This window comes from Rhododendron vialii, chromosome 10a (genome assembly GCF_030253575.1).
Source record: "Rhododendron vialii isolate Sample 1 chromosome 10a, ASM3025357v1".
NCBI classification, from domain to species: domain Eukaryota; kingdom Viridiplantae; phylum Streptophyta; class Magnoliopsida; order Ericales; family Ericaceae; genus Rhododendron; species Rhododendron vialii.
In genome coordinates, this window is record NC_080566.1 from 3,828,540 (window position 1) to 3,845,763 (window position 17,224).

The following is a 17,224-nucleotide window of genomic DNA, read 5'->3' on the forward strand; positions in this document are numbered from 1 at the left end:
CGAAGGATTCACTAATAATGCTTATGCATAATCTATTTTTCTTGATCGACGGTAAATTTTTTTTTTAAAGGTGACTAGATTGTTCAATTTCCAGCATAATATGAAGTTGGATTAACATTTTTTTATTTATAATTTTGACACAATTAACAGAATCACTGATAGCAAGTCATCTCTCTCTCTCTCTCTCAAGTCAATGACTACAACATTTTGGAAGTGAAGAATATGTGGAAACTCTGCATCCAAGACTCCGAGAGCCGGGTCAACAAGTCAACCCAAAAATATTTTAAAAAAGCCTCTTGAGCATTGTTCCCTGCATCCAATGCTCAATATTTTTGCTGCAAAAAAAAAAACCACATATACCTTAAACCATGAGTAACAATACCACATTCACTGTTGTTTATTCTGTTATGCTGCTAGCTTTAAGCATGGCAGCTAGTATTAGCATATTTTTAGTTCCATCATCCGCAAAATTATCATCATCATCATCATTTTCATCTTCGGCAGAGGCAAAAGCTCTACTCAATAGTGGTTGGTGGGGAAACTTTTCTAAAACATATCATTGCAACTTGGAAGGCATCGCTTGCAATAGGGCAGGAAGAGTCATTCGGATAGATGCTCGTTTCCTCCGCTATCCCAATCGAGAGTTTGCAAACATGAATTGGTCTTCCTTGCCGAATCTTGAATATCTTGATCTCAGCTACCGTGGCTTAACTGGGGGACTTCCGGTTCAAATTGGTACTCTCTCCAAGCTGACCCACCTTGACCTTTCTCACAACTATGGTCTTCAAGGTGTTCTGCCTCCTATCGTGGGAAACCTCACCCAACTAGTCCACCTCGACTTATCTGAGACTAATATCACAGGTCCACTCCCTTCGTCTATTGGAAATTTGAGTGCTCTGGCCTATTTGTCTCTTTATTCAAATAAACTCAGTGGCTGCATCCCTCCAGAAATAGGTAACCTAAAGAATTTGCGGTCGATGGATATGGGTTTCAACATCCTTAATGGTTCAATCCCCTCATCTATTTTCCATTTATCCAATCTCACCGTTTTGTATCTTGATTCAAATCAATTCAATCGTCCAATTCCTTCATCTATTGGAAATTTGAGTAGTCTGGCTTATTTGTTTCTTAAGTCAAATGAACTCAGCGGCTCCATCCCTCCAGAAATAGGGAACCCAAAGAATTTGGTCTTGATGGATTTGAGTTTCAACAACCTTCGAGGTCCAATCCCTTCATCTATTAGCGATTTGTCTAATTTGACCTATTTGAATCTCCATTCAAATCAACTCAATGGTCCAATTCCTCAAGATATTTATAATTTGTCTAGTCTGGCCATGTTGCATCTCTATTCAAATCAACTCAAGGGTCCTATCCCTCGTGAAATAGGTAAGCTAAAGAATCTGGTTGTGTTGAATTTGTCTTTCAACAACTTTCATGGTCCCATCCCTCCATCTATTGGAAATTTAAGTGCTCTTACCTATTTGTCTCTTCGGTCAAATCAACTCAACGGTGGCATCCCTCCAGCAATAGGGAATTTAAAGAGTTTGATGGAGATGGATATGAGTTCCAACATCCTTAATGGTTCAATCCCTTCATCTATTGGCCATTTAGTCATTTTGACCTCTTTGTCTCTCCGTTCAAATCAACTCTGCGGCTCAATCCCTCCAGAAATAGGCAAACTACGGAATTTAGAGCTGATGGATATGAGTTCCAACATCCTTAGTGGTTCAATCCCTTTATCCATTTGCCAGTTATTTAGTTTGACCAATTTGTATCTCTATTCAAATCAACTCAACGGTGTCATCCCTAAAGAAATAGGCAAGTTAGAGAATTTGGTTGTGTTGGATGTAGGCCGTAACAACCTTCATGGCCCAATTCCTCGAGAAATAGGGAATTTGTCTAGTTTGTTTAATTTGAATTTCAGGAATAACCTTCTCTCAGGTGAAATCCCGTATAGTATTGAAACTTTGTGAAATAATCTAATACGCTACAAAGTCCTAGAGGGGGGGTGAATAGGACTACTAATTTAAATTTAAAGCAACAAACAATTTAGGCTACTATCCAAACTCCATGCCAAGGCTATCCAAATTAATAATATAAGTTAAGAGCAATTAATCTAAAGAACACAAGCACCGAGATATACGTGGAAACTACTTAGGGTCAATCATACCCTAAGCATAAAACCACGGCCTAACTACCAAAATTGCTATAGATCAAAAGGTTTACAAAGTGTTGAGAGAGGAATAACAATTTTACCCCAAAAGCTTATCCTAACTCCACCACTTTGATGTAGCTCCCCGAACTCCTTCTTGATCCCATAGCCACCACGAGTCCACCACCTCGATTTCCGCTCAACACGGCTCCGGAATCATCCGGCCAAGTAGTATCATCGGCAACAATGTATGGATTTTAAAATAGATGAAGTTTTTGTGGAAAACAAATCAACCTAGAGAGGATACATTGAATATTAGAGTATTTCTCTAGGATGACAAAGGATGATCAAATGCTCTATTTAGATCATCTCAAATGCATAAGCACACAAGGATATGAGTGAAAGAGTTTTTCTCTCTCTAAAGTGGCTGATGGAAGAGTGGGTTGATCCCTACCAGAAGAGAAATTCGGCATATATATATGGTTGGAACAAAACCTAGAGCTAGCCAATAAGGGATGGACACGGCGGGTGCTAGCGCGCTCCAGCGGCGCTCTTAGCACGCGAGCTAGCGCTAGCGCGCTGCCAAGGCGCTCCGCGAGCGCCCTTCAAAATCTGGTATTTAAAATTAAATCAAAAATCAAGAACACTTTGAATAGCGCCACCGGAGAGCTCTAGCACTCTTAGGGCGCTAACGAGTGCTACCGCGCTACAAGAGCGCTCCGCTAGCACATGGTTCTGTCCACTTTTTGCCTTAGAAAAATTTTCTTCCTTCAAGCAAGGCCAGCAAAGCTTTTTCTTATGCCTTGGAGAAATTTCTCTACTTCTTCCCATAAAACAAACAAAGAGAGCCAATGCCATGGAATTAAAAAGCGAGGTTGCAGTATTGAAGTTTACGCATAGAACTTAGAAGTGATGCATGGAAAATATTACACTAAATGCATATGAATGCATATACCTCTTTCGAACACAATCTGAGCATATCCTTCAAGGCAAGAGCTTCTCAATATTTCTTCATTCACCGGGTGGAGTATCTAGACAAAATAAAATAAAAGAACCACCTCCTAAACCCAAATGAAAAAAGAACAATACAGACTCCAATGGTTTTGACATAATCCGGAAAATGCCAATTAAACTAACAATCTCCCCCTTTGGCTTTTCCAGGACAAAACCATTCAATCAACAAAGAATATGGAAACAAATATAACTCAGCCTGAGAAACTTCTAAAAAACTCAAACTAGTTAGCCAATGAAGATTCCATGAAGGAGTCAAACACCTGCACCCAAATAGGTTATCCAAAGCAAAACGGCAACTCAACCAAAACCAAGCACACATTGATATAATATAAACCAAAAACATGATAGTGCAAAAATCAGAAACATGATAGCGCAACGGAATTTTAAACAAGAAGATAAACTATCACATGAGTGCAACCACAAGCATAAGGAAGAGCATATAGTAATAAACTATATAGATAATGCATCCCTAGCCGTGGGTGCAAGGAAAAACCATAACTGCCCTAGCCACGGGCTTACATAAGTAGAGTAGCAATGTAGCAAAGTACCAAGCAAACTAGCCTTGACCGCAGGCCTACATACCATAATATCACAAGCTAATAAAAAGCGTACATACGCAACATAATAACCTTAACTACTACCATAACCGCAAAGACACACTACCACATAAGCTCTCCTTACAAGCAAACCGCTCTCCCCCTTTTTGTCATGGGGAAAGCCAAGACCCAAAATTTGAAGAAGAGCCAAGGTAGCACTCAATCCTCATCCAACGGATCATCCTTCTCCTCATCGTCTTCCACCGGAGAGGTATAATCCATGTCAATGCGAGCCTCCATTTTAGCAATCTTAGAGGCCATCGAAGAAAGAGCATGCTGAAGCAAAGAGAAGCTTTCAGAGAATTGAGAATGATAAGCTGAAATGCTTTGGAACTTAGCCTCATATGCCTCAAAGCGCTCCTCAAGGCCATCCATCCTAGAATTCCAAAACCCAAATTGTTGACGAATAAGGTCCATCACCTCCAAGGAGAAAGAGAAACCACCAGCCACGGGATCCACAGAAGGCGGAGGAGGCACATCAGATGCCGAGGCAGAAGCGGGAGGAGCAGCTTGAGAAGTCGAAGAATTGTCATTCCAAGGGGGGTTGTAATCTTGAGGAGCATGGACAGGAGGAAAGAAGGGGACTAAAGAAGGATATTTTGGTGGATAGAGAAAGGATGGACGCTTAGCTTTCAAAAGAGTAGCATTTTGAGCTGTGCTAAGACGCTCAGTTGCAGAGTCAATGGCACGCATAGGGATAATAGTTGGTTCGTCGGGAAAAGTAGGGACGTGTTCATCAAGCATGAACCGGGTCAAGAGAGAAGCAAAAGGAAGGCCAGCTGTACCCGGGGGGCGCTTGGCGTATTGAAAAATGTGAGTCCATATCTTCTTTCCTAAATCCACGGAATACCCAAGACCAACAGCATACAGGAAGTGAGCACGAGAGATTGGGACCGAGTGAATGTGGTCAACAGGCTCAATAGAATTACATACAATCTTGTGAAGCATCCGAAACTGAGGGGCCATAAGGCCTTGAGAGAGATCAGCGAGATGGGTAGCCACATAATCAGTGAGTTCCCTGAAAACCTCTTCCCTATCAGGTGAAAGTTCGGGGGCAAACGGCCATTGTGGATCGTCGACCACAGGCAACGTGAGAATAGTTCGAACAGTATCAACAGAAAAACGAAGTTGAAGTCCACGAACATAGGTAAAGAAAAACCCATTCACAATATCCACCTCAGAGACATTAGCAAAAAATTCCCTAACCATCATAGGATGTGACTTTTCATTTTTGGAGCAAAGACCCAACCAACCACGGAGAGAAAACTGTTGTTTGATACCACTCGAGGCAAAATCGTTAATGTCAATATTTCTCTCGATCATGTTGCCTCCTTTTTTCAGAAAAATCTCATTAAACCTTTTACGAGCCTTGTCAGAGACAAAGTAACGATAGCCAACGCTAGATTCCGAGGGACGCCTCCAACCCCTAGCGTTGGAAGTGGTAGAAGCAGATCCACCAGCCATGGTGTGTGTGACAGAAGAGAGTGAGAGCCGAATGCTTAGAGTTAATACAGATGAGAATCGTACCAGAGAGATGAATAATCACCTCAGCCGAAGGAGAGTCCTAGATGAGGACCCTTAGTGGAGAACAGTCGCCCAAACCTCCATGGGAGTCATGAAACCCTAGAGAGAGGGAGTGATGAGCGAATGGGAACCAGAAATCAGCTGACGAGGTGTTTATACCTGTGCGGCGCTCGAGCTCTGCTAAGACGCCACAAGCTCGCGAAATGATTGAACGGTAGAGATGAGAGGCTGAGGTCAGGCGCTGGAGCGCCATGGGAACGCTGATAGCACGCGAGTAGCTGCGCCAGAGCTCCAAAAACACGCAACGATCGTGCTGAAATCTGATCGGAAAGGATAAGGCAGAGGTACAACCGTACACGAGCTCGAATTATGGGCTATAATCACGTGAGGGCAGCACGGAAGCGGATTGGTGCACCACAAAAATAAAGTGAATCTAACGGCTTAGATTATCACAAGTGCTAGATGACAAATCCGGATATCAAAAGCTAATAGCCAGCTGGGGACCATATATTGTTGCCCCCCATTTTTTTTTATTAAAGAAATAACAGAAAATAAAGTGACGCACACCTAAGCCACGTGACCAGCGCTGGGGCAGGGAAGATGCACCCCGCAAGCGGAGCATTCTGTTCGTTTCTATACTTAGAAAAAAATTGGGAAGTCCCACCTAGTGCAATAACAGTGTCACCTAGTCCAACAAAGAGCAGTAAAAAAAATGAGACTCCCCCTTACTCAATGCACCTCTGACAGTGGACATTCAAGCATGCAAGCACACAAAAATTCAAGCATGCACTAAAATTATATTCTCCAGGCATCATGCCCAAGTGATAAAAAGTGGAATTCTGAGGGATTAGGCTTTAAGAATCAATGACACCATACATAACATCGAGCTATGCAGAACATGGATACATATAATGAAATGAATCATGTTTGTCAATAGAATTTCATGCTCCATGCTATTAATAGTGATCAAGTGAACTCTATGGAGATGGTGCAAAGCCCTTTAAGAAGGCAAGAAGTTCCCAATTTAATTTCCGGGGAGAATTCATACGAGATTGAATAAAAGAAGTCAAACCATAAGTCAGTTGGACCTAAAGACTTCACGCACAAACCCCATTTCTCATTCTTAAGGACCCAAGAGACACACACACCTAGGATGGTGCAATGATTAGGTAGCCATTCGCCCATGGTGCAAGATCACACAAGAAGCGGGGGTGCACTAGAGCAACAACCCCAAGACTAGAACTAAAAAGGCATAAGAAGCGGAGGTGCACTAGAGCAACAACCCCAAGACTATAACGACATTTTTTTTTTTTTCTTTTCTTTTTTTTTGCGATTTCTATTTTGTTTGGATTTTTTTTTTTTCTTTTTTTTTTTTTTTTTATAAAACAGAAAATGAAAAGACGAAAAAGAAAGGAGGATCTCACTCTTTTTTGTGCACCAAAGGAAGCTTTCACACTAATCCCTAGGCGGTCACTCGAGTAGAATCAATGGGGGAAAGCATCTTAAGGTAAATCTCAACCATTTGGTCAATCTAAGATCAATACAAGTAGAATTCAACCCAGAATCAAGCTGAGAACCCTTAGACACAAAAAAAAAAGGACCAAGTCCCAAGAGAGTGTGTACAAATAGTAGAGAGCATGAGATTCAAATGACACGATGATACGCTTCTCAATATGGGCAAGTATGCATACTTCGAGGGACTCACGAAGTGTCGTCAAAGCTTAAAGCTCAAAACGCATGAAAAGCCAAACTCACCCTTGAGCATGATTCATGGAGAATAGTCAATACAAGCATGCAATCTTACAGACAAGCAAGCACATTAAACAAAAGAAGTGAGTAACAATGCAACTTGCTAGCTAATGCAACAACCAAAAGGAAAGAAAAATAAGTACAAAAACAAAAATGAAAATGAAAGAGACACACGCACACTCTAGAAATGATCGAGACAAGAGACACAAGAGTGACAGGCAAGCTACCCAACCTCAATCAATAGAAATCAAACCAATAGACTTCCTAAGAAACTCAAATCTAGTGGAGTCTAAAGGTTTTGTGAAAATATCGGCCTTTTGATCAAGTGTAGGGATAAATTCAAGAGATATGACCTTATCCTCCACAAGGTCACGGATGAAATGATGACGAATATCGATATGCTTAGTCCGAGAGTGTTGAACCGGATTTTTGGAGATATTGATCGCGCTAGTGTTATCACAAAAGACCGTCATGGTGCCTTGAGGTAAACCATAATCTTGCAACATTTGTTTCATCCATAAGAGTTGTGTGCAACAACTACCGGCCGCTATGTATTCGGCCTCGGCCGTGGATAAAGACACACAATTTTGTTTTTTACTATGCCAAGCCACTAGACAATTTCCTAAATAGAAACACCCACCCGAGGTGCTTTTGCGATCATCGGCACTCCCGGCCCAATCGGCATCCGAAAAAGCTGCTAAATCAATATTGGTACCTCTAGGAAACCACAAACCTAAGGACAAAGTCCCTTTCACATAACGAATAATGCGTTTGACGGCGGTTAAATGTGATTCCTTTGGTTCGGATTGATATCTAGCGCACACACCAACACTAAAAGCAATATCCGGACGACTAGCGGTGAGATACAACAAACTTCCTATCATGCTTCTATAGAGCGTAGGATTCACACTTACTCCTTTAAAGTCTTTGGCAATTTTTACACTTGTACTCATGGGTGTTCGTGTGCATTTACCATCTTCTAATCCAAATTTCTTAACCAAGTCTTTAGCATATGTAGACTGACTTATAAAAATTCCATCAATTAATTGTTTGACTTGAAAACCAAGGAAATAAGTCAATTCTCCCATAAGACTCATTTGAAACTCGTGAGACATTTGTGCACCAAACTGATGAGCATGCTTAACGCTAGTGGATCCGAACACTATATCATCGACGTAAATTTGAGCAATGACAATGTCACTATCAATCTTTTGTATAAACAAAGTTCGGTCCACTCCCCCTCGAACAAAACCCGTATTCAAAAGATGGTCGGTTAAACGCTCATACCAAGCACGAGGAGCTTGTTTAAGGCCATAGAGAGCCTTTCGAAGACGATACACATGAGAAGGATTCGATGGGTCAACAAAACCCTTAGGTTGTTCAACATAAACTTCTTCCTTAAGGTCGCCATTTAAAAAAGCACTCTTTACATCCATTTGAAAAAGTTTAAAACCTAGATGACTAGCGATAGCAAATAACAACCTAATTGATTCCAACCTAGCTACCGGAGCAAAGGTTTCTTCAAAGTCTATTCCCTCCATTTGTGTGTACCCTTGAGCTACCAACCTAGCCTTATTCCTTACCACAATGCCACTCTCATCTTTTTTATTCTTAAAGATCCACTTAGTGCCTATGACATTTGTATGGGATGGTCTAGGGACTAAGTACCACACATCATTCCTAATAAATTGTTGGAGTTCTTCTTGCATGGCCTCTACCCAACTCTCATCAACTAAGGCTTCTTCCACTTTCTTGGGCTCTAAGGAGGATGTGTAGCACACAAAGGTGACTTCATTCCTAATTTCCCTCCTAGTTTTCATCTTATCACTTGGATCGCCTATGACTTGGGTTATAGGGTGATGAAGTTTGACTCTAGCGGAAGGTTCTTTGGTAGACAAAGGGACAAGATCATGTTGACCAAGTTCATCATCGTCTATAGTTTCACTACCCTTCGGCTCACTATCATCTTCTACTCCATCATCTCTATTTCCTACAACTTCCGTAGGATCATCATCACTCTCCTCATGAGAGTCTCCTTCTACAACGTCGTTCGGGTCAACCTCCCCCTCAAATATATCCCAAATAGGATCTAAATCATTGTCACTTCTAGGGGTTGAATCTCCTAAAGCGGTATCATCCACAATAACATTTGCCGACTCCACAAGAGTAGAGGTTTTAAGGTTATAAACCCTATAAGCACGACTATTAATGGAATACCCAAGAAAAATTCCCTCATCGCTCCTAGAATCAAACTTACCCAAGGAATCCTCTTCTCTTAAAATGTAGCACTTACTACCGAAAACCCTAAAGTATTTAACTGAAGGTTTTCGCCCTTTCCAAATTTCATAAGGGGTTTGGGAAGTTCCCGGCCTCACATAAACACGATTAATAGTGTAGCATGCGGTATTAATAGCTTCGGCCCAAAGATTACGAGGAACACGCTTGGCATGCAACATAACGCGTGCCATTTCTTGAAGTGTTCGATTTTTTCTCTCAACAACCCCATTTTGTTGGGGGGTACGAGGAGCGGAAAACTCATGTTTGATACCATTATCATCACAATACGTGTCAAACCCAAGATTTTCAAATTCTTTACCGTGATCGCTCCTCACACGAACTAATGAATACCCTTTCTCGTTTTGAAGGCGTTTACACAAAATTTTAAAGGAAGCACAAGCATCGGATTTTTCCCTAAGATATCCAACCCAAGAATAGCGAGAGTAATCATCGACCATAACAAGAATGTATTTTTTACCTCCCAAGCTCTCAGTTCTAGAAGGACCCATGAGATCTATATGAACCAACTCAAGAGGCCTAGTGGTACCAATTATGTTCATTTTCTTATGTTGAGACTTAATTTGTTTTCCTTTCATACAACCACCACACACAAGACCCTTCCCATTGGCAAGCTTGGGCACTCCTCTCACAACCTCATGCTTGGTAATTTTGTACAATTCTAGAAAATTAACATGACCTAAGCGTTGATGCCACAATTCAACTTCATCAAGTAGAACACGATGACACACGTTAGAATGATGAGGTTCAACACAATAGCAATTATCTGAAGACCTAATTCCTTTAACAACACATTCTCCCTTAGAATTAAAAACGGAACACGTATCTTTTGAAAATTGCACATTATGCTCATTATCACAAAATTGTCCTATGCTCAAGAGATTAGCTTTCAAACCATCAACGAATAGAACATCATGCAAAGTAGGGAGACTGGGGGTTGAAATGGTGCCTTTACCTACCACTTTTCCCTTTTTACCATCACCAAACGTCACAAGACCACCATCATAGTTTTCAAGCATGGCAAACATACCCCTATCCCCGGTCATGTGCCTAGAACAACCACTATCAAGATACCAAATGCAAGCATTATGAGCTCTATATGCAATGTGTGCAACATGACAAACATTTTCAACCTTTTTCCAAGTTTTGTTAGAATGAGCATGAGTATGCGAATCACCATTTAAGTTTCTATCACGAGCAAGAGCATTCACATCAAAAATCTTAGCAAATACACTCAATTTGTTAATTTCTTTCACAATATGAGAAGTTTGAGTTGCAAGATTATTCAATTGAGCAAAGAAGTCATTGTCTTGAGTTTTAAAAGGCTTGGGAGAAGTGTTACAAGGTCTCTCCAAAATGGGTTGACCAAGGACAACGCCTTGAGGAACGAATCGCTTTTGAGGTCTTTGAGTTTGACCTTTCTTACGAAGCTCTCTCTTCAAACGATAGCACGTAGGTCGAATGTGACCCTCATTTCCGCAATGATGACAAGTGAGGACTCTCTTCTCGAGAAACTCATTCACTATAGGTTTTGAGATGCTAGATGAAGGTAAATTTGCTACGGGCTTAGCACTCACAAGTATCTCATTCTCACTAGAGGAGGAAGGATTCACTATGGTTTTAGCACTTACAAACATGATTTTCTTATTAGGGTCGCTAGGCTCCGTTTTTAGGGAAGGTGGATCTATGAAACCTAGACCACTCTTATCTCTAAACGTGCGAGTCATCTCAGCAATCCTAGTGGCTCCACAATCATTTCTTTTAATAGCATCACTAGCCTCACTTAGGTCTCTCTCTAACTCACAAATCCTAGATCTCGCCTTCTCAACCTCTCTCAAACCTTTTACTCTTTCCTTTTCCGTGGTATCAAATTTTTCGACTAGATTTGCATTGTGTTTCTTAAGATCATCTAACTCAATCCTAAGTGACACCCTTTCTTTCTCTATCCTCTTAAGCTCACTTTCTAACTCTTTCTTCTTCTTTTTAAGGGCAAGACACTCACGATACATCTCATCATACGCTTCATGAATTGAACCTATATCCTCATCACCTTCTTTTTCATCCTCACTAGTAGTTGAAGTCTTAACACTAGAAGTATTAGACAATATAGGAAGTTTAGATGACTCTGTGGATTCAAGAGAGGCAACAAGTACGGATACATGAGAGTTTCCTTCACCATTTTCTGGACCACCACTCTCACTATCATCCTCATCACTATCATCATCCCAAGTGACTTTAAGACCTTTCTTCATTTTCTTCTTAAGTGTATTAGCACACTCGGATTGAATGTGTCCGAACCCATGACACTCGTGACATTGAATTCCTTGTGGCTTTCTAGATTTTTCAACCAACAATTGTTTATCATTATTTCCAAAGACATTTTTCTTAAAGCTAGAAGATGGCTTAGAAGGCTTACCAAGATTGTTTCCTTTCCTAAAGAATTTCCGAAATTTCTTAGCAAACATGGCAATCTCTTCGTCACTTATATCATCGTCATCCTCACAAGTTTCAAAGGTTTCCTCACGAGCTGACTTAAAGGCTATACCGTTATTAGATTTGGATGTAGTCTTTGAGGGTTTGAAATCGGAGAGGTGGTTGATCTCAAAGATTTGGAGTTTTCCTACAAGCTCGGCAAAAGTCAACTTATCAACATCCGTACGTTCTTCGATAGCGGTGACCTTAACTCTAAACCTCTCGGGAAGAGACCTAAGGATTTTGCGACACACTTTAAGGTCGGAGAGTGGCTCACCTAAACTATGAAAAGTGTTGACAATATCGGTTAACCTAGAGATAAAGCCATCAAAGTTTTCCTCATCATGCATTTTAAGTTGTTCGAATCGTGTTGTGCACATTTGAAGCTTAGACACCCTAACCGTCTCTATTCCCTCATGAGATGTACGAAGAATGTCCCAAGCCTCTTTAGCCGTAACACAAGAGGATATACGTGTGACTTCATTTCTAGACATAGCACCAAAGATGGCTCCTAAAGCGCGGGCATTAGTCTCACAATTTGTAATGTCACCGGAATCCCACTCGGCCTCCTTTTTCACTCTAATCTCCTTAGTGATAGCATCTTCGATAGTAGGTTCTTCGTAGCCATACAAAACAGATCTCCAAACCTTAATGCCAAGGGATATTAAATGATTTTTCATTTTCGTTTTCCAAAGAGGGTAGTCACTACCGTCAAAATAAGGAGGTCGAGAATTAGAAGCACCCTCCATGTGATTATCACGTTCCATAGCGCAAACACAGAATCAAACTCAGGCAATTACACCAACAAAGAGCAACCTGCTCTGATACCAATTGAAATAATCTAATACGCTACAAAGTCCTAGAGGGGGGGTGAATAGGACTACTAATTTAAATTTAAAGCAACAAACAATTTAGGCTACTATCCAAACTCCATGCCAAGGCTATCCAAATTAATAATATAAGTTAAGAGCAATTAATCTAAAGAACACAAGCACCGAGATATACGTGGAAACTACTTAGGGTCAATCATACCCTAAGCATAAAACCACGGCCTAACTACCAAAATTGCTATAGATCAAAAGGTTTACAAAGTGTTGAGAGAGGAATAACAATTTTACCCCAAAAGCTTATCCTAACTCCACCACTTTGATGTAGCTCCCCGAACTCCTTCTTGATCCCATAGCCACCACGAGTCCACCACCTCGATTTCCGCTCAACACGGCTCCGGAATCATCCGGCCAAGTAGTATCATCGGCAACAATGTATGGATTTTAAAATAGATGAAGTTTTTGTGGAAAACAAATCAACCTAGAGAGGATACATTGAATATTAGAGTATTTCTCTAGGATGACAAAGGATGATCAAATGCTCTATTTAGATCATCTCAAATGCATAAGCACACAAGGATATGAGTGAAAGAGTTTTTCTCTCTCTAAAGTGGCTGATGGAAGAGTGGGTTGATCCCTACCAGAAGAGAAATTCGGCATATATATATGGTTGGAACAAAACCTAGAGCTAGCCAATAAGGGATGGACACGGCGGGTGCTAGCGCGCTCCAGCGGCGCTCTTAGCACGCGAGCTAGCGCTAGCGCGCTGCCAAGGCGCTCCGCGAGCGCCCTTCAAAATCTGGTATTTAAAATTAAATCAAAAATCAAGAACACTTTGAATAGCGCCACCGGAGAGCTCTAGCACTCTTAGGGCGCTAACGAGTGCTACCGCGCTACAAGAGCGCTCCGCTAGCACATGGTTCTGTCCACTTTTTGCCTTAGAAAAATTTTCTTCCTTCAAGCAAGGCCAGCAAAGCTTTTTCTTATGCCTTGGAGAAATTTCTCTACTTCTTCCCATAAAACAAACAAAGAGAGCCAATGCCATGGAATTAAAAAGCGAGGTTGCAGTATTGAAGTTTACGCATAGAACTTAGAAGTGATGCATGGAAAATATTACACTAAATGCATATGAATGCATATACCTCTTTCGAACACAATCTGAGCATATCCTTCAAGGCAAGAGCTTCTCAATATTTCTTCATTCACCGGGTGGAGTATCTAGACAAAATAAAATAAAAGAACCACCTCCTAAACCCAAATGAAAAAAGAACAATACAGACTCCAATGGTTTTGACATAATCCGGAAAATGCCAATTAAACTAACACTTTGTGGAACCTAACGTTTCTAAACCTCTCAAAAAATTTCCTTAGTGGGCTTATACCAAGACAACTCGGAGGACTCCGACGTTTGAAGTATTTGGAGTTGGGTGGAAATGACTTAGTTGGAGCCATTCCCAATGAACTTGCAGATTTGCCAATATTGGAGTACTTAGATCTCTCCCAGAATAATCTCTCTGGAAAAATCCCGTATTGTCTTAGATTTGTACCAACTCTCAATTTGCCATACAATCGTCTCGACCGTCAAATCCAAAATAGATCTGCAAATGGGTGTTCAGATGAGGTCTGCCGAAACGTCTTTGCTTCCTCCTATTGTTCTTCCCCCGTGACAGGGAAGAGTAAAACAAATAAAGGGAATAGAAAAACAATACTAAGTCTTGTCATTTCTCTCCCAATCATAGTCTGCCTTGCTTTACTTGTGTTTGTTGTGCGCTTTTGTTTCCGTAAGACCCCAAAAATCGAAGGTGAAGCAAAATCAACGAAGCACGGGGATATCTTCTCCATATGGAATTACGATGGAAGTATTGCATATGAAGACATTATCAAAGCAACAAATGACTTCGACATCAAATATTGCATTGGAACAGGTGGATATGGCAGCGTCTACAGAGCTCAATTGCCAAGCGGCAAAGTAGTTGCCCTGAAGAAACTTCATCGGCTGGAAGCAGAGCACCCAGCTTTTGACCATTGTTTCAGGAATGAGATCCAAATGTTGACTAATGTACGACACAGAAACATCGTGAAGCTTTATGGATTTTGTTTGCACAACAAATGCATGTTCTTGGTGTACGAGTACATGGAAAAAGGAAGCTTGTTTTGTGCTCTTAGATTCGATGCTGAAGGTTCTGAAATTGGATGGACCCAAAGGGTAAAAATCGTTGAAGGAATGGCACATGCTTTATCCTACTTGCATCATGATTGCACTCCGCCAATTGTTCATCGAGACATATCCAGCAACAACATTCTGTTGAATTCTCAACTCGAGGCTTTTGTTGCCGATTTTGGAACTGCAAGATTGCTGAATCCCGATTCGTCGAACCAAACTGTAATTGCTGGCACTTATGGATATATTGCACCAGGTACGACTACAAATATGTTTATTAAAGCAAACTCATGCAGTTATTTTTAAAATTGATCTTTGTGTTTGTGCAGAACTCGCCTATACCATGGTTGTGACGGAAAAGTGCGATGTTTATAGCTTTGGAGTTGTGGCACTAGAAACGATCATGGGGATGCACCCTAGAGAGCTCCTATCGTTCTTGACGTCACCTCCTAGCGAAAACGTGATGATAACTGATATCCTAGATTCACGCCTTTCGCCTCCAACTAATCCAATAGTTGCGGCGGACATCGTTCTAGTTGCTACAATGGCATTTGCATGTTTAGATCCTAAGCCCAAGTCCCGACCATCGATGTTACGCCTGTCTCAAGAGTTTCTTTCTTGTCGGAAGGCTCTAGCTGTACCCCTTCGTACAATATCATTGCGGAATCTGTGGAATCGGAAAATGGACTTTGTCCACCAATCAAATGAGCAAGTGATCAGTGCCCAAGTTTGACCAAAACCGTATCACATCCTTTGCTGGCCCTTAGTTGTTATGATTATGTGAATTTCTTGTAAGAGAAGCTATACGGACTAGACCATTCTTGGTTTGTGTCAGTGAACCAAACACCTTATGGTTTATGGTTCATGCTTTGTTGTAGGTGCGTTTTTAAATGATTGTTGATTGATCACCGTAGAGTGTGTTTTCTTAATTAAGGGCGTGTGACACGGGTCCTTCTACAAGGACCGACATGGTACCGATCGATTGTGGGTTCCAGTTTGGGGTCACACACAATTGATCCAAATTAACCGTTGATTATTTTTTAAATATTTTTTAGTATTCCAGGAAAATTTTAGATCCATTGTGTATGTGTAAGTGCATGATACACAAGTCGAATGTATCATTCAGAATTCAAGATCCTAAACTCTGAAACAAAAATAGAACCTTGGATCGAGCGTTTATAGTTATCTAATTGACCTAAATTTTGCAGGCTTATTCAAAGAAATATTTAAAAATAATCAATGGTTTAGATCATTTGCACTGGGACCCAAAGTGGGCCCCGAAAATGGTCAGTCCCCCATATAAGACTACTCTACCCATTATTGAAAGAGAAAGACTTTAAAACTTGAAAAGTCTTTGTTTGGAAGTTAAGGAACCTGAGAGAAAAGAAGAAAAATGAAAATTGGAGAAAAATGAGAGGAAAATTGTTCTATTTACAATTCTATATTTTTCTATTTTCTCTTCTCTTTCTCTCCAAACCAAACAATGTCACACCCCAAAAATGAGAAGTGACCGGCCGTGAACCATGAGGCTAACTCATGAGACACGCAGCCTGAATAAATCAAATTAACCGAAAATCAAATGATCGCTTTTTTGTTATTAATCAAATCCAAAGCCAAAAGTGTCTCAATCATAAACATGGGATACAACCATCCCATGAACCAAACAATATCCAGTGGTTCAACAATAAAAAAAAAATAAAAATTTGTTATCTGACAATTGTTTTCAATGCGGAAGCGATTTTTAAAGTAATATTAGAATGAGACACCCTAAGGAGGTCAACCAAAATAAATCCCTGAGATGCCGCCAGAGTCCTTTCCTAACTCCCCAACTTGCCTGAAAAAGAAGTTGGAATAAATCCGTCAGTTGACGAGCTCAGTGAGTAGCAAGTATGTATATTAAATAAAGTTGAAAACGGGGATGAAAATAATTTACCATTAAACATAATTTGGCATCTGCGGTGAACAACAAAATATAAACCAAACCAATGAACAATTCAACCAATGTCTTAATGGTGATCACAATACAACCTCCAACAACAATGGGGAACCGCAACCAAAATCAATAGTACCAAGTGTCAGTGAATAAATATCTCAAAATTGGATCCAATATCAAAACTTAGAGTCACCACGAGTAAGCAGCCCGTGGAACTTTTCCCTAAGAATGATCCGGCAAAAGAAAGCCGTTGAGCACTAGAGTCACCGGCCTAACCCGGTTTCTTCTCTAATGGCCAGAGTCACCCGCATACAGAGGATTAATTTCCCTGGACTTTCCAAAATATGTTTCCATCGATATCCACAATGTTCTCACCAAAAAGATTATCAAGACGATAAAGGATTTCACCAAATGTTTTACCACATGCCGATTTAAGTAACCAAATAAACAGTGCAGGTTTCCAATTCCAATCATAAAATCTTCTAAACAATAATTTAAGGG

At 40.6% G+C, this 17,224-nt stretch overlaps 1 protein-coding gene across 1 annotated transcript; it reads left to right on the top strand.

Moving 5' to 3' along the window:
• Positions 1–299: 299 nt before the first annotated feature.
• On the top strand, positions 300–15,849 carry LOC131302756 (MDIS1-interacting receptor like kinase 2-like). Its single transcript, XM_058329560.1, has 6 exons — positions 300–1,969; positions 4,677–4,802; positions 7,367–7,519; positions 8,891–9,089; positions 13,960–15,046; positions 15,120–15,849. The coding sequence occupies exons 1-6, from the start codon at positions 369–371 to the stop codon at positions 15,521–15,523; spliced, it is 3,570 nt and encodes a 1,189-aa protein (XP_058185543.1). The 5' UTR covers positions 300–368; the 3' UTR covers positions 15,524–15,849.
• Positions 15,850–17,224: the final 1,375 nt, after the last annotated feature.